The 17,688-nt window shown below is 50.7% G+C and overlaps 1 protein-coding gene across 8 annotated transcripts in view; it reads left to right on the plus strand.

Annotated features, from left to right (window-relative positions):
* esrrb (estrogen-related receptor beta) overlaps positions 1-14,371 on the plus strand; it is a gene marked incomplete at both ends in the record, with an annotated part of 48,079 nt that extends 33,708 nt beyond the window's left edge. For all 8 annotated transcript variants that reach the window (XM_079752781.1, XM_079752782.1, XM_079752783.1 and 5 more), the window contains 2 exons: positions 9,517-9,786; positions 14,127-14,371. In XM_079752781.1, the coding sequence (XP_079608907.1) occupies positions 9,517-9,786; positions 14,127-14,371 (515 nt within the window). The remainder of the gene's footprint in view (positions 1-9,516; positions 9,787-14,126) is intronic.
* Positions 14,372-17,688: the final 3,317 nt, after the last annotated feature.

Below are 17,688 nucleotides of genomic sequence, written 5' to 3' on the forward strand. Positions count from 1 at the left end.
CAAGCTACCTTGGAGATGATGGGTTGTAAGTAGATTAATCAGCAGCAATCTGTGTCATCCCAGGGACACAAAAGACACGCACAAAAAACAAAGGACTGGAACGTCATCTAAAGATACAATCAGGATGTTCTTGCTCTCTCTTGCTCTCTCTCTGTCTCTCTCTGTCTCTCTCTCTCTGTCTCTCACTGTCTCTCTCTCTCTCTGTCTCTCACTGTCTCTCTCTCTCTGACTCTGTCTGTGTCTATCTTTTTCCCTGTCTCTCTTCCTCTCTGTCCCTCTTGCTCTCTTTCTCTCTCTCCCTCTATCTGTCTCGGTCTCTATCTCACTGTCTCTGTGGTGGAGCTGATATTAGGATGGTGGCTGTCCCCTGGCTATGGTCGGGCTCTCTCTCTCTCTCTCTCTCTTTCTCTCTCGCTCTCTCTCTCTCTCTCTCTCTCTCTCTCTCTCTCTCTCTCTCTCTCCCTGTATCTCCCTCTGTCTCTCTGTCCCTGTGGTGACACTGGTATGAGGACGGTGGCTGTCCCCTGGCTATGGGCGGGCTGCATAATTGAGTTGTACATGGCTGAACCTGATCAGAGACGCTTCAGTGGCTCAGCAGGGCTCCACACGCTGCCCTCCACGCACCCACAGCACCCCAGGGCAGTGCACCACACTGGGGCAGTCCACCACACTGGCTTCATACCGGGGCTCGGCTTCCTGCCCCACCACTTACTGCACCACCACCACCACCACCACCACCACCACCCCCACCTCCACCACCACCACTGGGAGAAGGGAGACTAAAAGCAGTGGGCAGAAAGAATCCCAGTTTGCATTTAGATTAAACATTTCTTTTTTATGCACAGCCTTCGGCAGAATTATTCTGAAGACCAACCGTTCATTTGGAAGTAAACTGAGCCATTTTGCAAAGTGCTGTCTTTATCCTATGCTGTTCTAAACCAGCCGTTTTGTCTCTGTTTAATTGAGTCACCCACTCAATTTACAATCAATAACTCTATATATTTCAAGTTATTTCTTCCCTTGTGTTATTCTGTTTGAACTACATTTGCAAAAACAATCAGATAGAGAAGATACAATTAATATCAATAATATTATATTATAATAAATTAATTTCAATTCAATTCAATTCAATAGTACCCATTAGGCCGTTGCACCAGTTCCGTCCCCCCTCGACCTAATAAAGTGGCTGTCTGGTGTGAACCAGTCGAGTCCCGGGTTCTCCCCATTCGTGTTCCCCCCCTTCGTGTTCCCACCCCCCCTCACCCTCATTCTAATTCCATCCTAAATTAATTGATCGTTTACTGGGGAGGATATTTCGGTACCCGGCGAGGCTCTGGCTGTGTCTCTCCATATAGCTCCATGAACCTGGGGATAACGCGCTGACTCCAGGCCCGGGGATGGGTGGGGTGGAGGGTGGGGGGGGTGTCATTAAAGGCAGTGCTACATGTTAGCTGACAGATGGCTTGTTGTTCCTGAGGTGCTAACAACCTTTGACACACATAGCGGTGCCGGCGTCGGGCCCGCCGGGTCCTGGGCGAGGTTCAGAGAGCAGGGGACCAAGTATGCAAGACCCTCTCCATATATACCGGGACCTGCTAATACCCCCCCGCCGTGCACGCTGACGCGCACGCATACAAACACACACATATATACACATACGCACACACAAATATGCATACACACATACACATACTCACATACATAAATGTACATACATATACACATATACACAAAACATACACATCCTCACACAAACACACATATACACACATACAAATACTCACACAAACATATACACATACTAAACACACACACCGACACACACACACACATTGCTGTCATCCCTCTGAATGTCCAGCACTGTTATGGGTTGGAGGGGGAGGGGGAGGGGGGTAACATGGTATGGGTCTTTAACCCATGTGACCCCCTCCTGCCCCACACACACACACACCACCACCCTTTCAAGTGTGAGTGTGGGAATGGCATGTTTGTGAATTCGGCAGGGCATGCCACTTGTCCTATGACCACACGTGTTTGTCCAGTGTTTGTCACCTGCTACTGCATATCTCTCTTTCTCTCGTTCTCTCGCTCTCGTTCTTTCGTTCTCTTATTCGCATTCTCTCTCTCTCTCTCTCTTTCTCTCTCTCTCTCTCTCTCTCTCTCTCTCTCTCTGTCCCTCTCTTTCGTTTTCAACCACCTAAACAGGACGGGATTCTCAGCTGGGAACTGTCATATCGTTGTGAGAGAATGAGTATAAATGGCCGCCAGTTGCTGAGCCGTCGTAAAGATGACTGTACTGGCGGGGAATCTAACCGTAGAACTGGTCTACTGTTGACAAATAATACATTGATATATTCAGATGTTTTCATTCAATTTTCATCCAATTACTTTCACTTTAACAAACCTCTGAAGAGACACAGCGTTTCCTTGTCATAACCGACGCGTCGTGTTGTTTATGCATTTGTTTCTGTTCCTCCTCCATTGGATTTAGACCAGATGAATACAGTATAATGAGCTGGCCTTGTTTGCATTGTTCTGTTCATTACTGGCCTATGGGGAAAATTCATCATCTCCCGCTTTATTGGATTTCTATTCATCTGCGCACCGTGTGACAGACAGCCCTGCGCCCTAGCGTGTTAGCCGCTAGTGCGCCGCCGTCGATGTTAAAGAGAGAGCGAGCGATCTCGCCTCTTGTATGGTGTCGTGTTTGTGTCAGCTCAAGCCCCCCACCGCCGAAACCACCACCACCAGCCCGCCTGTCGTCCCACCCTCCTCCATCTCCCACCCTACCACCACCACAACCACAACCACCACCACCTCCACCACACTCACTCCCTCTGGTCCTCGCTCCCCTTGTTTTCTCTTTGCCATTAAATTGTGAAATCTACTTAGTGTGTTGCCGGGCCTGATCCCACTCAAGCTGCGTAATCTCCCTGTAATAGAGTGTGAATACTGCCGGGCAATAAATCAGCAGCTCATCAGTGCACTTTATTAAATATAGACACCAACAGACAGCCCTTAGTACATTCAATTTACCCTCTGACGTATGCCCAGCCAGGGTGGCAGATAGAGATAGATTGAGCAATCAGGTGGAGGCTAGGCTCTCGCCCCCCCCCCCCCCGCACGCGCCCAGCCAGGTGGGGGTTGGGGAGGGTCGTGGGGGGGGGGGGAGGCAGTTGGGGAAGCGGTCGGGAGATCGAGACGGGTGGCGGCGGAGGGTGGTGGGGGCGGAGGTTAGGGTGTCGGGGACGAGCACACAGGGGACGTCTGCAGATGTGAGCTGGGTGGGTGGGGGGGTGGGTGGGGGGGGGGGGGGGGAGACTGGTTCTTCCTGACGTGTCCGGGAACCATAACGATGGGGTCGTCTGGATGTAGCCTGGCGTCGTGAGAGCCTCCAATCTGCGTTGATTTGGTGCTTCTGGAGTCCTCCGGTATGTGCATGGTTATTAGTGCGCGGTGTTCTTCAGCAGCAGTCGTCAGTAGGGTGATAATGTGCCTTTAAGACATCATCAGCGGCGCTCTGGCCCTCATTAGGCTGCGGCAGCCGCGTGGCGGAGAAGATAAATTATGTGTAATTATGGCCGTGATTAAAGGCTGATTCGCCCTGCTCTCGGGGGCTGAACGGAGATATACGGCCTGAGAGCAGGGGGCGGCGGGACCCAGGGGGAGGGCAGGAGGGGCCCGCGCCCCGCCGCCGGGGGTCAGGAGGTCAGAGGGTGCAGATTAAGACAAGGGGATTACTGTATTTATCGCCATTCAGCCTCACGACGCTGAAGCCGCGTGCTAAGCTAACGGGCGTTATCGTGTTGAGAGACGGCCGATAACCGGAGCCCTCTGAAAGTGAGCAGCGCTGCTGAAAAAAGAAAAGAAACACAAGATTAATTGTCAATCATGGGGCTGTTTTACATCCACTGAAGCTAGTTTGTATTGACCGAACAAGCCTCTTCCTCTTGTCAGTATTCACAGCAAAGTGAGCCGCCGCTCTTTGTATGTGGGCCCGGGGTTCAGGTCAAATAATTGATGTCAAGCCAAGCAATTTATAACCAGGCTGCTATTGATTGGATCATCCCAATAGTGCCATGTAGATCCAGGAAGAATCCTAGTGGGCAGCGGCAAGACACTCACACACACACACACACACACACACACGTGCACACACACACACACACACACATTTATAGATGAACACACACACACACACACACACACACACGTGATCATATACACACACACACGCTGGCAAATGTGTATGCATGATCATGTCCACAGAAGCAATAATTACACACAAGCACACACACACAGTTATCAATCTGCTCTGTATTTTTGCCTCATTCCTGAATCCGCTACACGTTTTATTCCTGCTAGAATCCCTGTGTGATCTGAGGCAGCCCAAACACATCAGAGACGCACGCCTCTTTTTATTCTCGTCCTCCTGCAGAGGGTTAGCCTCTAAAGGAGATCCCTTGATATAAAAATAAGCTCATGGCAACGCGATCATTCAGCCCAGGCTGAAGTAAAAGAGGAATAAAAATGATGAGCTAAACCCACGGTGTCCTGTTAGAGCCGGTTTCTCTCCAACGAGAGCCGGGAGAGCACTTGACTTGGCTGGGGTGAGATTGCCAGCGGCTAGAAGACTTCAGGGCCAGCTTGTCCTTCTGATAGCTGGGCTGTGATAGATCTGCTCTTGTCCAGCCAAAATGACTCCCTTCCTTCTCTCTCTCTCTCCCTGTCTCTCTATCTCTCCCGCTATTTCTCTCTCTCTCTCTCTCTCTCTCTCTCTCTCTCTCTCTCTCTCTCTCTCTGTCTTCCCCTCTCATCCACTCTTTCTCCTTTTTTCCCTTTTCCTTTCCTCTCCCTTATCTCCCCTCCTCCTCTTTGGCCTATATCTCCCGCTCCCTCAGTTTTTTTTACCTTACTAGCCTCTCTCTCTCTCTCTCTCTCTCTCTCTCTCTCTCTCTCTCTCTGTGTCTGCTCCATCGTCTGATTGAGGGTGAGTTACGACTGGGCTGCAGCTGGAGGAGGGATTGGGGGGTAGTGGGTCTGGGTGGGGTACTATGCCTCGTAATTACATCTCTTTTTATTACCCCTGCTAATGGCCCTGGGGGAGAGGGAAACAATAATAAATTAATAGAATATGAACTCCGAGCTCAACAGAAATGCGCGGCATTTCATTTTGGGGCCGTGGCAGATGAAACGGCCGCTCTGATTGATCTGTGTGAGGGCTCTCCGACGCAGACGTCTGGGGGCTGCGTCGGTGCCACCCCCCCCCCCCCTCTGCTTCATGGTTAGGGGGAGGTTCCTTCGGGGGGACAGATAAAATAGAAAGGGTGAGAGAGGATGTAGGGTGCGGTGGTGTTCCCACCAGCCCTAAAGTGTTTTTTGTGTTGGATTGTAAAAAGTAGAATCGCTGGATCTAATTGGTCAGCGTTAGCCTCGGGCGCCCCACTCATAACGATGTTCCTTAACGGTTTATTGTGCAATTAATCCGCACAATGCATGTGCTTAACATGTACTCCTCCAAGCCCAAAACAAAAGACATCTTCTGTTGACTTGTTGGGGTTGTCTGATGGGGGCGGGGCTTGAGTCAGTCCAAACAAAGGAAGAAGTCCAGCTTGTTATCATCCTCATCATCCCCATCATCATCATCATCATCATCATCATCCGTCCGCCGGCCCTGCCCTCATGCTCGTCTCCCCCGGTTTCGGAGACAGACAGACGGACAGACAGGTCGACGAGCACTCAGCAGTGGAGTGGAAGGAGAGGCTCTGAGCGGGCGCAGACAGGCCTGGCCTGATGTTGGTCAATAGCGCGCCGTGTCTGGCCGAACCCCCGCGCCGCGGCCGCTGGGCTGGAAGTGAAGATGTAAATATTGATATTTCATTAGAGGGAAATCACCCACTCCGCCGGCACTTAACCGGGGGGGCGGCGGCGGCCGGAGTGGCCCGTGACCCGCTGCTGCCGGGAGTCACTTCATTACTTGATTAAATGGAGTGGAAAGAGGCGAGGCAACACGACACCAGATCCCATTTGGAGCGATAATTTAGGCCCTGAAGAGAGGGGCTGGAACACGGGGTGGGGAAAACACCACCTCTCCATCTCACCAACACTGGATTAAATTCAAGGACTTTTAGCGTCAAAGGTAATTGTAGGTCTGCGGCTGCGCTCGCCGTGTGTGCATGCAGGCTGAGAGGTGTCGGGCCGCGCGTGTGTGTGTGTGTGTGTGTGTATCCCAGAGGCAGTGCTTTAGAGCATCTCCTTGGCAAGCCCCCCCCCCCAGAAAGAGGCCTTTCACTCGGGGGGCTGTCACATTGGGAAGCGGCGCTTTAGTTCTGCTTCCGTTCTCCCCCGCCTGGCATTAAAAGGCTTGACACAAAAAAAAAAGCCCCCCGCCTGTGATTGTGATGCCAACCCGATGCGGCAATCAATATTACGCCGGCGCTCGCGTGACAATCCCACCCATCGCCCTCTCTGGTCAGCCGAGACCCTGTCCGACGTAATGGCAGCGTGTGCAGACAGGGAAATTACACAGGCAGGGATTTTAAGATGCCTTCTGGAGATGTTTAATGGCACGCGCCTTTACAAAATAGGACTTATTGTGCGGGCCGATGATAGCCGACTTCTTTTGAGTGCTTTTAACAGGGGTCTGCCGTGGGTCCTGCCTAACGCGGCGTGAATGCATGTGTACAAAGTAAACCCCCCACACACACACATACAAACACAAACACATATACATATACACAGACACACACACAGACACACACGTGCAGACACAGCGGGCCTGCGCTGCTGTGCCTGGTGCCGGGCACAGCCTCTCTCGGTGTTTGATCAGAGCACTTCATTCTCCTGACTATTGATTCCCCTTCACAATGTGAAGGACCCTCGCATTCTGATCACAATCTGTTAATGAATGTATCCGGCAGCACACCCCTCCCGTGCGGTGGTCATCGCCACGATAAGGGGGAATGGAGCGTGGAGGAAGAGGTGGACCCACCCCTGCCTCTTCAATTATATTCTCAGTCTCCCATACACACCCTACTTGTCTTCCTCTTCATCTCCTTCTTTTCTATATATATCTATTTTGTCTTTATAATTTCTTTCCCCTCTCCCTGCCATCCTGTGTGTGTGTCTCTGTGTGTGTGTGTGTGTGTGTGTGTGTGTGTGTGTTTCACCTGAGAGGACGCGGTGTGGCGGCGGCTCTCCTCCGTGGTCAATACTGTAATCTATCGGCTCCTAATCGCGCCGTTGGCAGGCAGCTGCGGCGGCGCGGGTCTTGTAGAAGCAATCATTTTAATCAGCCACTGCCGTTCACGGGGCTAATGCTGTCAGGATGGACGCCCGCGGGGCGTCCCGCACCCGCACTGTGCTGAGAGAGAGAGAGAGAGAGAGAGAGAGATCGGAAAGGTAGAAAGGCGCCTGTGTTTGTGTGTTTGTGTCTGTGTCTGTGTGTGTGTGTGTGTGTGTGTGTGTGTGTGTGTGTGTGTGTGTGTGTGTGTGTGTGTGTGTGTGTGTGTGTGTGTGTGTGTGTGTGTGTGTGTGTGTGTGTTGGTGCAAATCATTTCCTACAGCCACTTGTTCTTCGGTGGTCTTTTAGACGGGGGCCTCCTCGCTCCCTCTCATCCAGCCAGTCTGCCCCCCTGAACACCCAGTGTGGTGAACAAGCCCTGTTGTACCGTTACACTTTGCCCTGTTGTACCATTAAACATAAACACATGAGTTTCAGAAGCTGCGGCATTCAAGTAATGAATTGGGATCCAATTTGAGTTATCTAGACTACAGCATTGGGATAAGTGGGATGGATGGGATAGACTCAGGATAAATGGTCCTGAACGTATGGTAGTAATAATAAAACAATAGAGGAGTTTCCATGCTACAGAACTATAAAGCTAACTATTGTTTTGCACGAGATCTTCAAACGTTCAGTAAGTTAAACTTTTAATGAGCTTTTAATCGCATGTATGGGTTAATTTATGATTATGAATTCCACTTTTTAGGAAAGATCAAATCTTACTAGATTTTTGAGGGGAGAAAATCGGATTGATACTTTGGGCGCCAAATTGGCTTTAAACACTGACACACACACACACACACACACACACACACACACACACACACACACACACACACACACACACAGACATACACAGACACACACACAGTCCCACACAGTGTTGACAGCTGAAGGGTCGTATGATGGGAGCGAGGGATGAGATGGCTATCGGCCTCCAACCTCATCTCTAGTTGCCTGGGCCTCTCCATATTACCCGGTTTGATTAGGCTGAGTCCCTCTAAGCTCAGCGTTTTGTGGACATCGCTCATGTTATGTTCTATTCCAGGCCTATATAGATGTGTGGCTGTGACAGACTTATTATTCGACTAATCAGAGCGTTCCCGCTGCTTCTCCAACGGTTGAGGCGGGTCCTAGGGGAAGGCTTGAACCACACCACCCCTCACCACACCAGGGATTTTGTTCGTCTGTGTTGCTTTGTTTTAAAGATGTGCTGTTGCATTGTGGACACATGGATTCCTCAGTATGTGTATGTGTGTGTGAGTCTTTCTGTGTGTTTGTGTACGTGTGTTTGCTTTTGCAAATACATTTGTATTTATTTCCTGCTGTGTGTTTGTGTCTCGTGCACAAACATGTCCTTGTGTGTATTGTGTGTGTGTGTGTGTGTGTGTGTGCGTGTGTGCATCCGCTTGTAACCTTCCCACCCGCACACTGATTGTGTGTCACGTCCTCAACCCCTACGATGAGAAACTGTCTCGGTGCTAATCCCCCCCCCCCCCCCCCCCCCCCCCCGCCATCAGCCCTCCCCCTCATTCACACACACAGACACACACACACAAACACACACACACACACACACACACACACACACACACATACACACACAAGGGCCGATAGCGCTGTGACAGAAAACAAGGGGGTGACCACCACGCGGCTTTGTGTCCGTAAGACCTTTGCACCGATTTACTGTCCTCGCTTACAGCAAAGCCCCCTGAAGGTCTCTAAACACCAGCCTCAAAGAGGACCTTCCCCGGCCCGCTTAAAGTTAAGCACGCTAGCATGCGCCGCGGCATGCTAGCTCCGGGCCGCCTCGGCGAGCCCATTAACCCCCCCGAGTCCGTTGCTCAGCGCCCCTTGTTGACGTTCACACGGTGCATTTAGGTGTCAACTAAATGTTCTCTGGTCATATCTGAAGCGAATACGTACTGTCATTGTTTAAGTCGAATTTATCTATTAGTCGTATGTTTATTTGTGCGTTGTAAGTATCTGAAGTTTTCTTTTTATGTTTGTCTTACGTGTGATTTTTTGATAAATGCACGCATACATACACACACAGGCACACACGTGCACCACACACAGACACGCACATACATACTTATGTACCCACACACACATGCATACACACTCACATAAACACATACAGCCCCCCCCCCCCCCCCCCCCTCGACACACACTCTCCTACGACCCCAAAGCTATAACAAAATCCCATCTCCTCCACCTCCGCCCCCCAGGCTTCTCCACGCTGTCCCTGGGAGACCAGATGAGTCTACTGCAGAGCGCCTGGATGGAGATCCTGATCCTCAGCATCGTGTTCCGCTCGCTGCCCTACGAGGACGAGCTGGTGTACGCCGAGGACTACATCATGGACGAGGAGCACTCGCGGCTCACGGGGCTGCTGGACCTCTACGTCTCCATCCTGCAGCTGGTGCGCAAGTACAAGAAGCTCAAGGTGGAGAAGGAGGAGTTTGTGACGCTCAAGGCCATCGCCCTCGCTAACTCAGGTACGCTCACGGCCGGTCCGGCTGGGCTTAGCTAGGTGTGGTTCGGTTTGTGTCGGGGTGTGTTGGGATTTGGCTAGGTGTGTGTTTGTGTTTTTGGTGTGAAGAAATGCATGGAGGACCGCCATGGAAATAACAGTGCGAAAATGTACATGACATCAAGAATGTAAATACAGGATTTTGCAATAATTTGAATCGATTCAAAATATAAATGTTTCAAATCTCTTTTAGGTATTTTAAGGGTTGTTCAAAATGACTGAATATTTTTTGCAAATGATTTTTAATTCTAAAGGGTGCTTTTCCTATGCATTAATAAGGGATTTGATAATTACATTTTATAAATCCTTTTGTAATTAATTGTCATGGTGGACACAAAAAATACATTATGTATTTTTGAAAAGTGGTTTTATGGAATCCAAAATATGTGTAGAACATTTCATAGAACATAAAATAATACAGTTTCCAAATGACACAATACATATACAGAGCAAGAAGGTATTTTAACAAGGAAAGTGTGTGTATGTGTGCGTGTGAGTATGTGTATGCAGACGCGTGTGTGTGAGGTATACCAGAAGAGTGAAGGTTTCTCAGTTTCCCCTCTTCTGGTTGCATATTGCGCTCCCCATCTGTCACCTCGGCCACCCGCCCCCTCTGTCTCCATAACGGGGGCCGCGGGCCCCGCAGCCTGGGAGGGGAATTTAGCATTTCATTAAGAAACATGGGGCCTGTCAATAAAATGTGTTAGGTCGAATGGAATGAGTATCAGCCAGTCAGAGGCCTTGTTGCAATGTGTGGACGGCACAGGCTGCTATCGACAGGCAGCTCCTGAGAACTGTCCCCCCGTCCCCAGCGCCTGTGATCAATGAACGCCTGGGTCACTGGCGTGCTTCCTCTTGTTCTCTCTCTCTCTGTCTCTCTCTGTCTCTCTCTGTCTCTCTCTCTCTCTCTCTCTCTCTCTCTCTCTCTCTCTCTCTCTCTCTCTCTCTCTCTCTCTCCTCTCCCTCTCTCCCTCCCTCTGTTTGTCCATGGCTAAAAAAGGAAAAGCGCTGATGGTGGAGCTTTTGCCTTCAGACGATGGCTTTGGCCGGGTGCAGGAGCATGTGTGAGAGGAAGAGAGAGAGGAAGAGAGAGGGAGAGAGAGGGAGGAGGGAGGGATGAGGAGGAGGAGAGCAGGGTGAGGGTCGTCCTGAGCGTTGGAACAAGGTCTGGGCGAGATCTCTCTCCTGGGAGCCGCTCTGTCTGACAGCTGTGAAAATTCATAGCGATTGATTTTGTAATTAGCAGTTTATCAATCGGATCGACGTGCGCTCTCTGATGGATTGCAAGGAAATTGTTTCTTCAAAGTTGTTTTTTTAAGGCCGCCCCGTCCCACCTCTTCCCGCTAAGGCTGATCCCTCCCTGGCTCCTGGGGCCCCCTCCCTGGCTCCTGGGGCCCCCTCCCTGGGTCCTGGGGCCCCCTCCCTCCCTCGCTTTCAGGGCTCCCAGGACCTCTTCCCTGGGGCCCCCTCCCTAAATGCTAGGACCCCTACATGAGTCCTGGGGCCCCCTGCCTGGCTTCTAGGGCCCCCTCCCTGGGTGCTGGGGCCCCTCCCTGCTCTGACTCCTTCTCTTTCTCCTCTGATAGGAACTTGGATAAGATTTTTTTGCCTTTTATTTTTCTTTTGTCTTCCTTTTTGTCTTCGTCTTTGTCTTGTTTTGTCTTCCAAAACATCATCATCATTAGAATTATGTCCAATAGGGTTACTAATGGGTTCTAGCTGTGTGTGTGTGTGTGTGTGTTGAAAATTGTGAAATACCTTTTAACAAAATAAATTAATAAAGCACTAGTACAGTAATCACATTAACACATTCGATCTGTAAACATACGTCGTGTAACGGTGGGATTTGACTGAGATTTCATATTTGTATATTATCGTAATATTATTGTAAATGCTAGCGGGGGGTAAGGATGTCACATGACATCCTTATCAGGGCAAATGGATATTTTCTCTTTCTCTTCATCGTTCTTCCATTCCCTCCCTCCCTCCCCTCATCCCTCCATCCACTCCCCTCTCCCTCCCTATCCCTCCCCTCTCCCTCCCCTCTCCCCCTCCCTCCCTCCCTCCCTCCCTCCCCTTCCTCCCTCCCCTCTCCCTCCCTCATCCCTCCCCCTCCTCCCTCCCTCCCCTCCCCTTCCTCCCTCCCCTCTCCCTCCCTCTCCCTCCCTCCCCTCCCCTTCCTCCCTCCCCTCTCCCTCCCTCCTCCCTCCCCTCTCCCTCCCTATCCCTCCCCCTCCTCCCTCCCCTCTCCCTCCCTCCTCCCTCCCCTCTCCCTCCCTATCCCTCCCCCTCCTCCCTCCCCTCTCCCTCCCCTCTCCCTCCCTATCCCTCCCTATCCCTCCCCCTCCTCCCTCCCCCCCCCTCCCTCCTCCCTCCCCTCTCCCTCCCTATCCCTCCCCCTCCTCCCTCCCCTCTCCCTCCCTCCTCCCTCCCCTCTCCCTCCCTATCCCTCCCCCTCCTCCCTCCCCTCTCCCTCCCCTCTCCCTCCCTATCCCTCCCCCTCCTCCCTCCCCTCTCCCTCCCTCCTCCCTCCCCTCTCCCTCCCTATCCCTCCCCCTCCTCCCTCCCCTCTCCCTCCCCTCTCCCTCCCTCTCCCTCCCTATCCCTCCCCCTCCTCCCTCCCCTCTCCCTACCTCCCCCTCCCTCCCTCCCTCCCCCTCCCTCCCTCCCCTCCCCTTCCCCATTCACTCTCCAAAACGACCTACTTCATTTCACCACTGTGGGTTTGAAAAGCGGCAGGGTGAGAAATGTCTCAAGGTCTTGGGAATACTGTTGTTCCAGTCAATGAATTTGGGCCGAAGACTGGAATCTGTTTTTCCGTCTTTTTTTTTATTGTCCCGTGCGGTAAAATATTCACAGCCAAGGTGAGACAAGTCAGCCAGCCAATGACATGCTACCTCTGGAGTGCCAAACACTGGTTAACCGGTGAGAGAACCATGACCCTAGACTGCTCCTGAGAGAGGGAGAGGGGGGGAAGGAGAGAGAGAGGGGGAGAGAGAGACAGAGAGAGAGAGAGAGAAAGCTAGAGAGAGAGGGAGAAAGAGAGAGTGAGAGAGCTAAAAAATGAGGAAATTAAAATCGCTGTTCTATATAGCTAGTGAGCCTCAGTAACAGGGTGTAGATGCAGAAGAGCCACAGGGGGCCGTCCGGATGAGAGCCGTCGTCCTGTGCTGCCGCGTGAGGGGGAACAGTAACGGGAGCGTCGGGGACAGCCACAGCTGTTGTTGTCATGACGATTTAACAAACTAAACGTTATGGCGGCCATGTCACAGGTGTTCTTTATCTCTCGTTAGACCTTAACGGAGGCAGAGCCAAACCCTTTCAACCAACAATGTGGGGAATTTAGCGTTATGCGATTTGAAATGTGAACATTCGAAATGCTGAAATAATGCTAAATGAGCTAAAAGGTTATTGTATATAATTTAAATAAAAAATTCTACCCACATATATTTAACATGTATGTGGCACAGGTTTAGCTCAATGTAGAAATATATGATGGGAAAGAGAAAAGTACCAGTGAAGTGTAAGTGAGAGAGAGCGTGTAGGTTATTTATATAAAACACTCTGCTGCGTCGTTAGCGTGCACTCATCCACTAGAGATTGGCTCGGGTTCATTATGTTGCTTCTGCTACTGGAGGATAGCATTGGTTTGCAGCCTCATTGGTCAAAGGCCGTATGGATATCACACCACCGCCAAGAGAGAAAATAACAGATATTGTTTTGTTTTTCTCCTGCTTTATGATCTGTTCTTTATCTTGTCAGCCTGTGAGTCACGCTGATAATGTCCCCCCCCCCCCCCCCCCCCCCCCCCCCCCCCCACTTTACCCCACCTGACAGCGCAGTAAAGATCAATCTTGAGATTACATTTTATAAATACAAATAAATGAATAAATCTTTCAATTTGCTGTCATTGCTGGTGGGGCACCGCTGTCTCAGCCTCAACTGTGATCCCCCTTACTCTGTGGTTCAAAAACTAAAAGACAGCAAGGGGGATCAGGAGGTAGAGCAGGTTTGCTGGTAATCGGAAGGTTGCTAGTTCGATACTGGCTCCTCCGAGCTGAGTGTCGAGGTGTCCCTGAACAAGACCCCTCACCCTAGCTGCTCCCAACGAGCTGGCTGTCGCCTTGCGTGGTTGACACCGCCGTCGATGTGCGCATGAATGGGTGAATGTTCGGCAATATTGTACAGCGCTTTGAGTGGACACCGGTTAGAAAAGTGCTGTTAAAATGCAGTCCATTTACCATCAGGCTCTAATCCTCCCTGATCGTTCCACTCATGTTGACGGTTGTGCCCTCCTACTTGCAGACTCCATGCACATAGAGGACATGGAGGCGGTCCAGAAGCTGCAGGACGCTCTGCACGAGGCCCTCCAGGACTACGAGAGCAGCCAGCACCCGGAGGACCCCCGGCGGGCGGGCAAGCTGCTCATGACCCTGCCCCTGCTGAGGCAGACGGCGACCAAGGCCGTGCAGCACTTCTACAGCATCAAAGTGCAGGGCAAGGTGCCCATGCACAAACTCTTCCTGGAGATGCTGGAGGCCAAGGTCTGATGGGGAGGATTGTGGGTTTAACCCCTGGCAACGGCCGATGGCCATCGCAGGGGAGGGAGGGGGGAAAAAAAGGGGGAGGGGGGGTGCGGCTGGGGGGAAGGGAGGGAGTGTCGGAGGGGGGAGGTCATGTGATAGATCCAGAGAGTGACTTGAAGCGAGGCCCGGGGGTCCGTTAAAGAGGGAGACCCCCCCCTCCTATTGACTGTGCACACGAGGCAGGATAGACCTCTCCAGCGTTCCTCCGTCGAGGAGAGACGGAGGAAAAGAAAAAAAGAGAACAAAAGAGAAAACGTCGGTTGCTAGTATAAATATAAAAATGATGCAAATTAATTTAAATATATAAGAAATAATATGTACAGTAATAATTGTTTTTCTTTTGTTTTTCGTTGGTTTGTTTAGGGTCTGTGGTCATACTGTATATGAAAAAGGACCTTTCTGCCCCCTTGATCTCTTCAGAAAAACTAGTCGCCACTTTTTGATTGACAAAGTAATGGGATTCCTCTTCCTCAGAATCTTTAACTGAGTTTCACACAATCGCTCTGAAGAAAACCCGAAGTGTCAACCACCATAAACAGACTCACTTGTCTCACAGATGTTTTTTTCTTTTTGTTTGGTTTGGACTGGACTTGACCAGAACATGTATATATTTATTATGGGAAGACTGAGTGTACAGTTTAACGTCTGGTGAACTCAGTGGCCATTTTCTCTTCTTCTCCTCTCCCTGGAAGGAAAAAACAAAAAAAAGCTCAAACTGTTACCTAAATGTGAAATCTATTGATTTAAATGTCCTTGAATATACCTCTCCAGAGCAGCGAGGCGTGTGATCAGCGCGGATCGATCTGAAGACAGGAAGACTTACTGGTCCCATGTTTAACCAAACTAGCGTAGGCGGCTGCCGCAGTCACTTCACTTATTCCGTAGTAACGTAGCAATAAAGGAGCTGGCTGGCACGCCATCCGTCCCTACTCCTAACCTTCACCTGCTTCTCCCCAGTCACCGAGGCCTCGCGGTTCACTAAAGCCCCGTCCGTGTGTTGGTGCTGCGCGGCCCCAGGCCTCGTCCTCTACCCATTCGGATTTGCGTTGGTTTTGCACCCTGCTCCTTGAATCCCAAATTCGGCCCGTGTTTTAAGCCCACAGAGATTCCACTGCCCCCCCCCCACACACCCCCCACCCCATGGGAAGCGAACAGACAAGCTGATTTAAGGCTAGGTGAAAGACGATCGCAGGGTTTGGGTGGCGGCGCTATCAAAGGATTTATGTGGAGTGGCAGGAGTCCAGGAGATTCCATGTTCAAACAATCAGAGGCCCATATGTCAGCCACTCTATTTTCGGTCCCCCCCTTCCCCCACTGTAAGCCCGCCGTAGAGCCGCGTCCCAAACACACACACGCACGCGCACACACACAGACACACACATTGGGAGCAAGGTGTCCCGCATCTGCTTCCCACCATTTTAGAATCGCCGGCGTCTTTTAATAGCCCCTCTCGCCTGCTTTTATAGAGCCCCGCCCTGCGTGAAGGTGAGTGGCAGGTGCTGAGCGTATTCTTAGCCCGACGCTTGTTGTCCGACCGTACGTCCGGCCCGTCTCCCTCGCGCGGTGGCACCGCTTGACCCTCATGTAGACAGACTGGCCAGTGGGCCGAGGTACCCTTCCCAGACCCCCCTCTCCCACCACCACCACCACCACCAAACCATCCTGCAGCCCAGAGGAGGACATCCATTTGGAGGGTCTAGCTAGCCAAGGACCCCCAAGTGTGCAGTCTGTGAATAGCGACGCGGGGCTAGTAAAGTGTTGCCATGCTTCTCACGTGTGACAGCAGACCAGGAGCGTGTGAGTACAAGGTGTGACTTGTGGTGCTGGGGAGCGAGACAGACAGACAGACAGAGAGAGAGAGAAAGAGAAAGATCCCGTACTGTGCTCTCTTGCCCTCTTGCGCCCCGCTCCTCCTCTCTCCCCCGTTTGCCGTCTCTCGCCCACTCTGTCTCTCTCTGTCGTTGATTCAGCCTGACAGCCATGAGGCTGGGCTCTTCTGTTAGTACTGTAGCTCAGCTCCACTGGGCCGCGCTGCTCTTTTCTATGTGGACGGAGATGTTCCAGGAACATTGTTGCTCGCTCCGCTGTAGGAATTGATGTGATGTGATAAGTTTCTGTCACAACAATATGATACTGTGATCAAAGGAAATGTCTGACATTGCAAAACGGGTTTGAGTCGCCGCCATGCTTAAGGTATCATTGGCCAACGCTCATTCGACAGCTGACACCAATCTTTTTTGCTGATGTCTGATAGGTCGCTTTAAAGACGGCACATACAAACGTTACACACCACGCACATAGTCACACACACTTCAGCTAGCTTGAAAAGAAGCGTCAATGTAGTGGTTGACAATGTAACTTATTTCACACAACAGGTAGGCTACTGATACTGACTGAAACCGTGCTAGGTGGAGCATTGCTTAGGTGTGGAAGAGCAGCTATTTCATAACACAAAATAGTCCGTATATCAGAGTAACAGAATGTTTAGTTTTTGCCGTTTCTATAACTTCCCAGCTCCATTCAAAAAGCAGTCAGTAAAAACAAAAGCTTCTGAACAAAGTTATCACAGAGATCGGAACACACTCATCCTGCACACCCTTGACTTTTGTTTGTTTTGTTTGTTTGCAAAAAAAAGGGGGCACTGTGTAGACTACGAAAAAACACGTCTTACATGAAATACTTTGTCTGAAACAAAAAGTGTAAATATATCTGTGTCCGGTACTGGACAGTATACAGTAAGTTGTCAAAAATACCATTTGAAATACAGTATGCAGCAAACCAATGCTGGCTACTACCTCACGATCATCCCGTCGTCGGTCAGGAACGCCTGTGCTCCTCTGCTGTTCAATCGTCAGCACAAACGACTTCAACACGCCGAGCCATCCGTTTCTAACAGTCCAATGCTGTCTCCCCGAGTGGTCCTGCCAAGATATTTGTAATTATAGTTACCAGTTACCTCTTCCTGTTCATCCTTCATATATGTTTGTAAAAGTATAGCATGCTACAAGTTGACCTCATTGACCTGGTCATGAGTGGGCGTGACCCCAGTTTTTGGTTAAGCGGGTATATGTTTTTACAAACATCGGTGTGTCAGACTTGCTCCCTAAATGACAAAATTGCAGAGTGAGGCAGGCAAATCATTTCTCTGCCTCTGCGTGGAGTATTAATAGTGTGAATTATATCATTTTGGCAATGATGTACATTGATATCTCTGATCGTTGAATCACCAATATCTGTGTAACTTTTATGCTTTGATTTTGAAAAACCTTAAAGAAACGATG

The sequence above is a fragment of the Pollachius pollachius genome, assembly GCF_949987615.1.
Source record: "Pollachius pollachius genome assembly, chromosome: 15".
Classification (NCBI taxonomy): domain Eukaryota; kingdom Metazoa; phylum Chordata; class Actinopteri; order Gadiformes; family Gadidae; genus Pollachius; species Pollachius pollachius.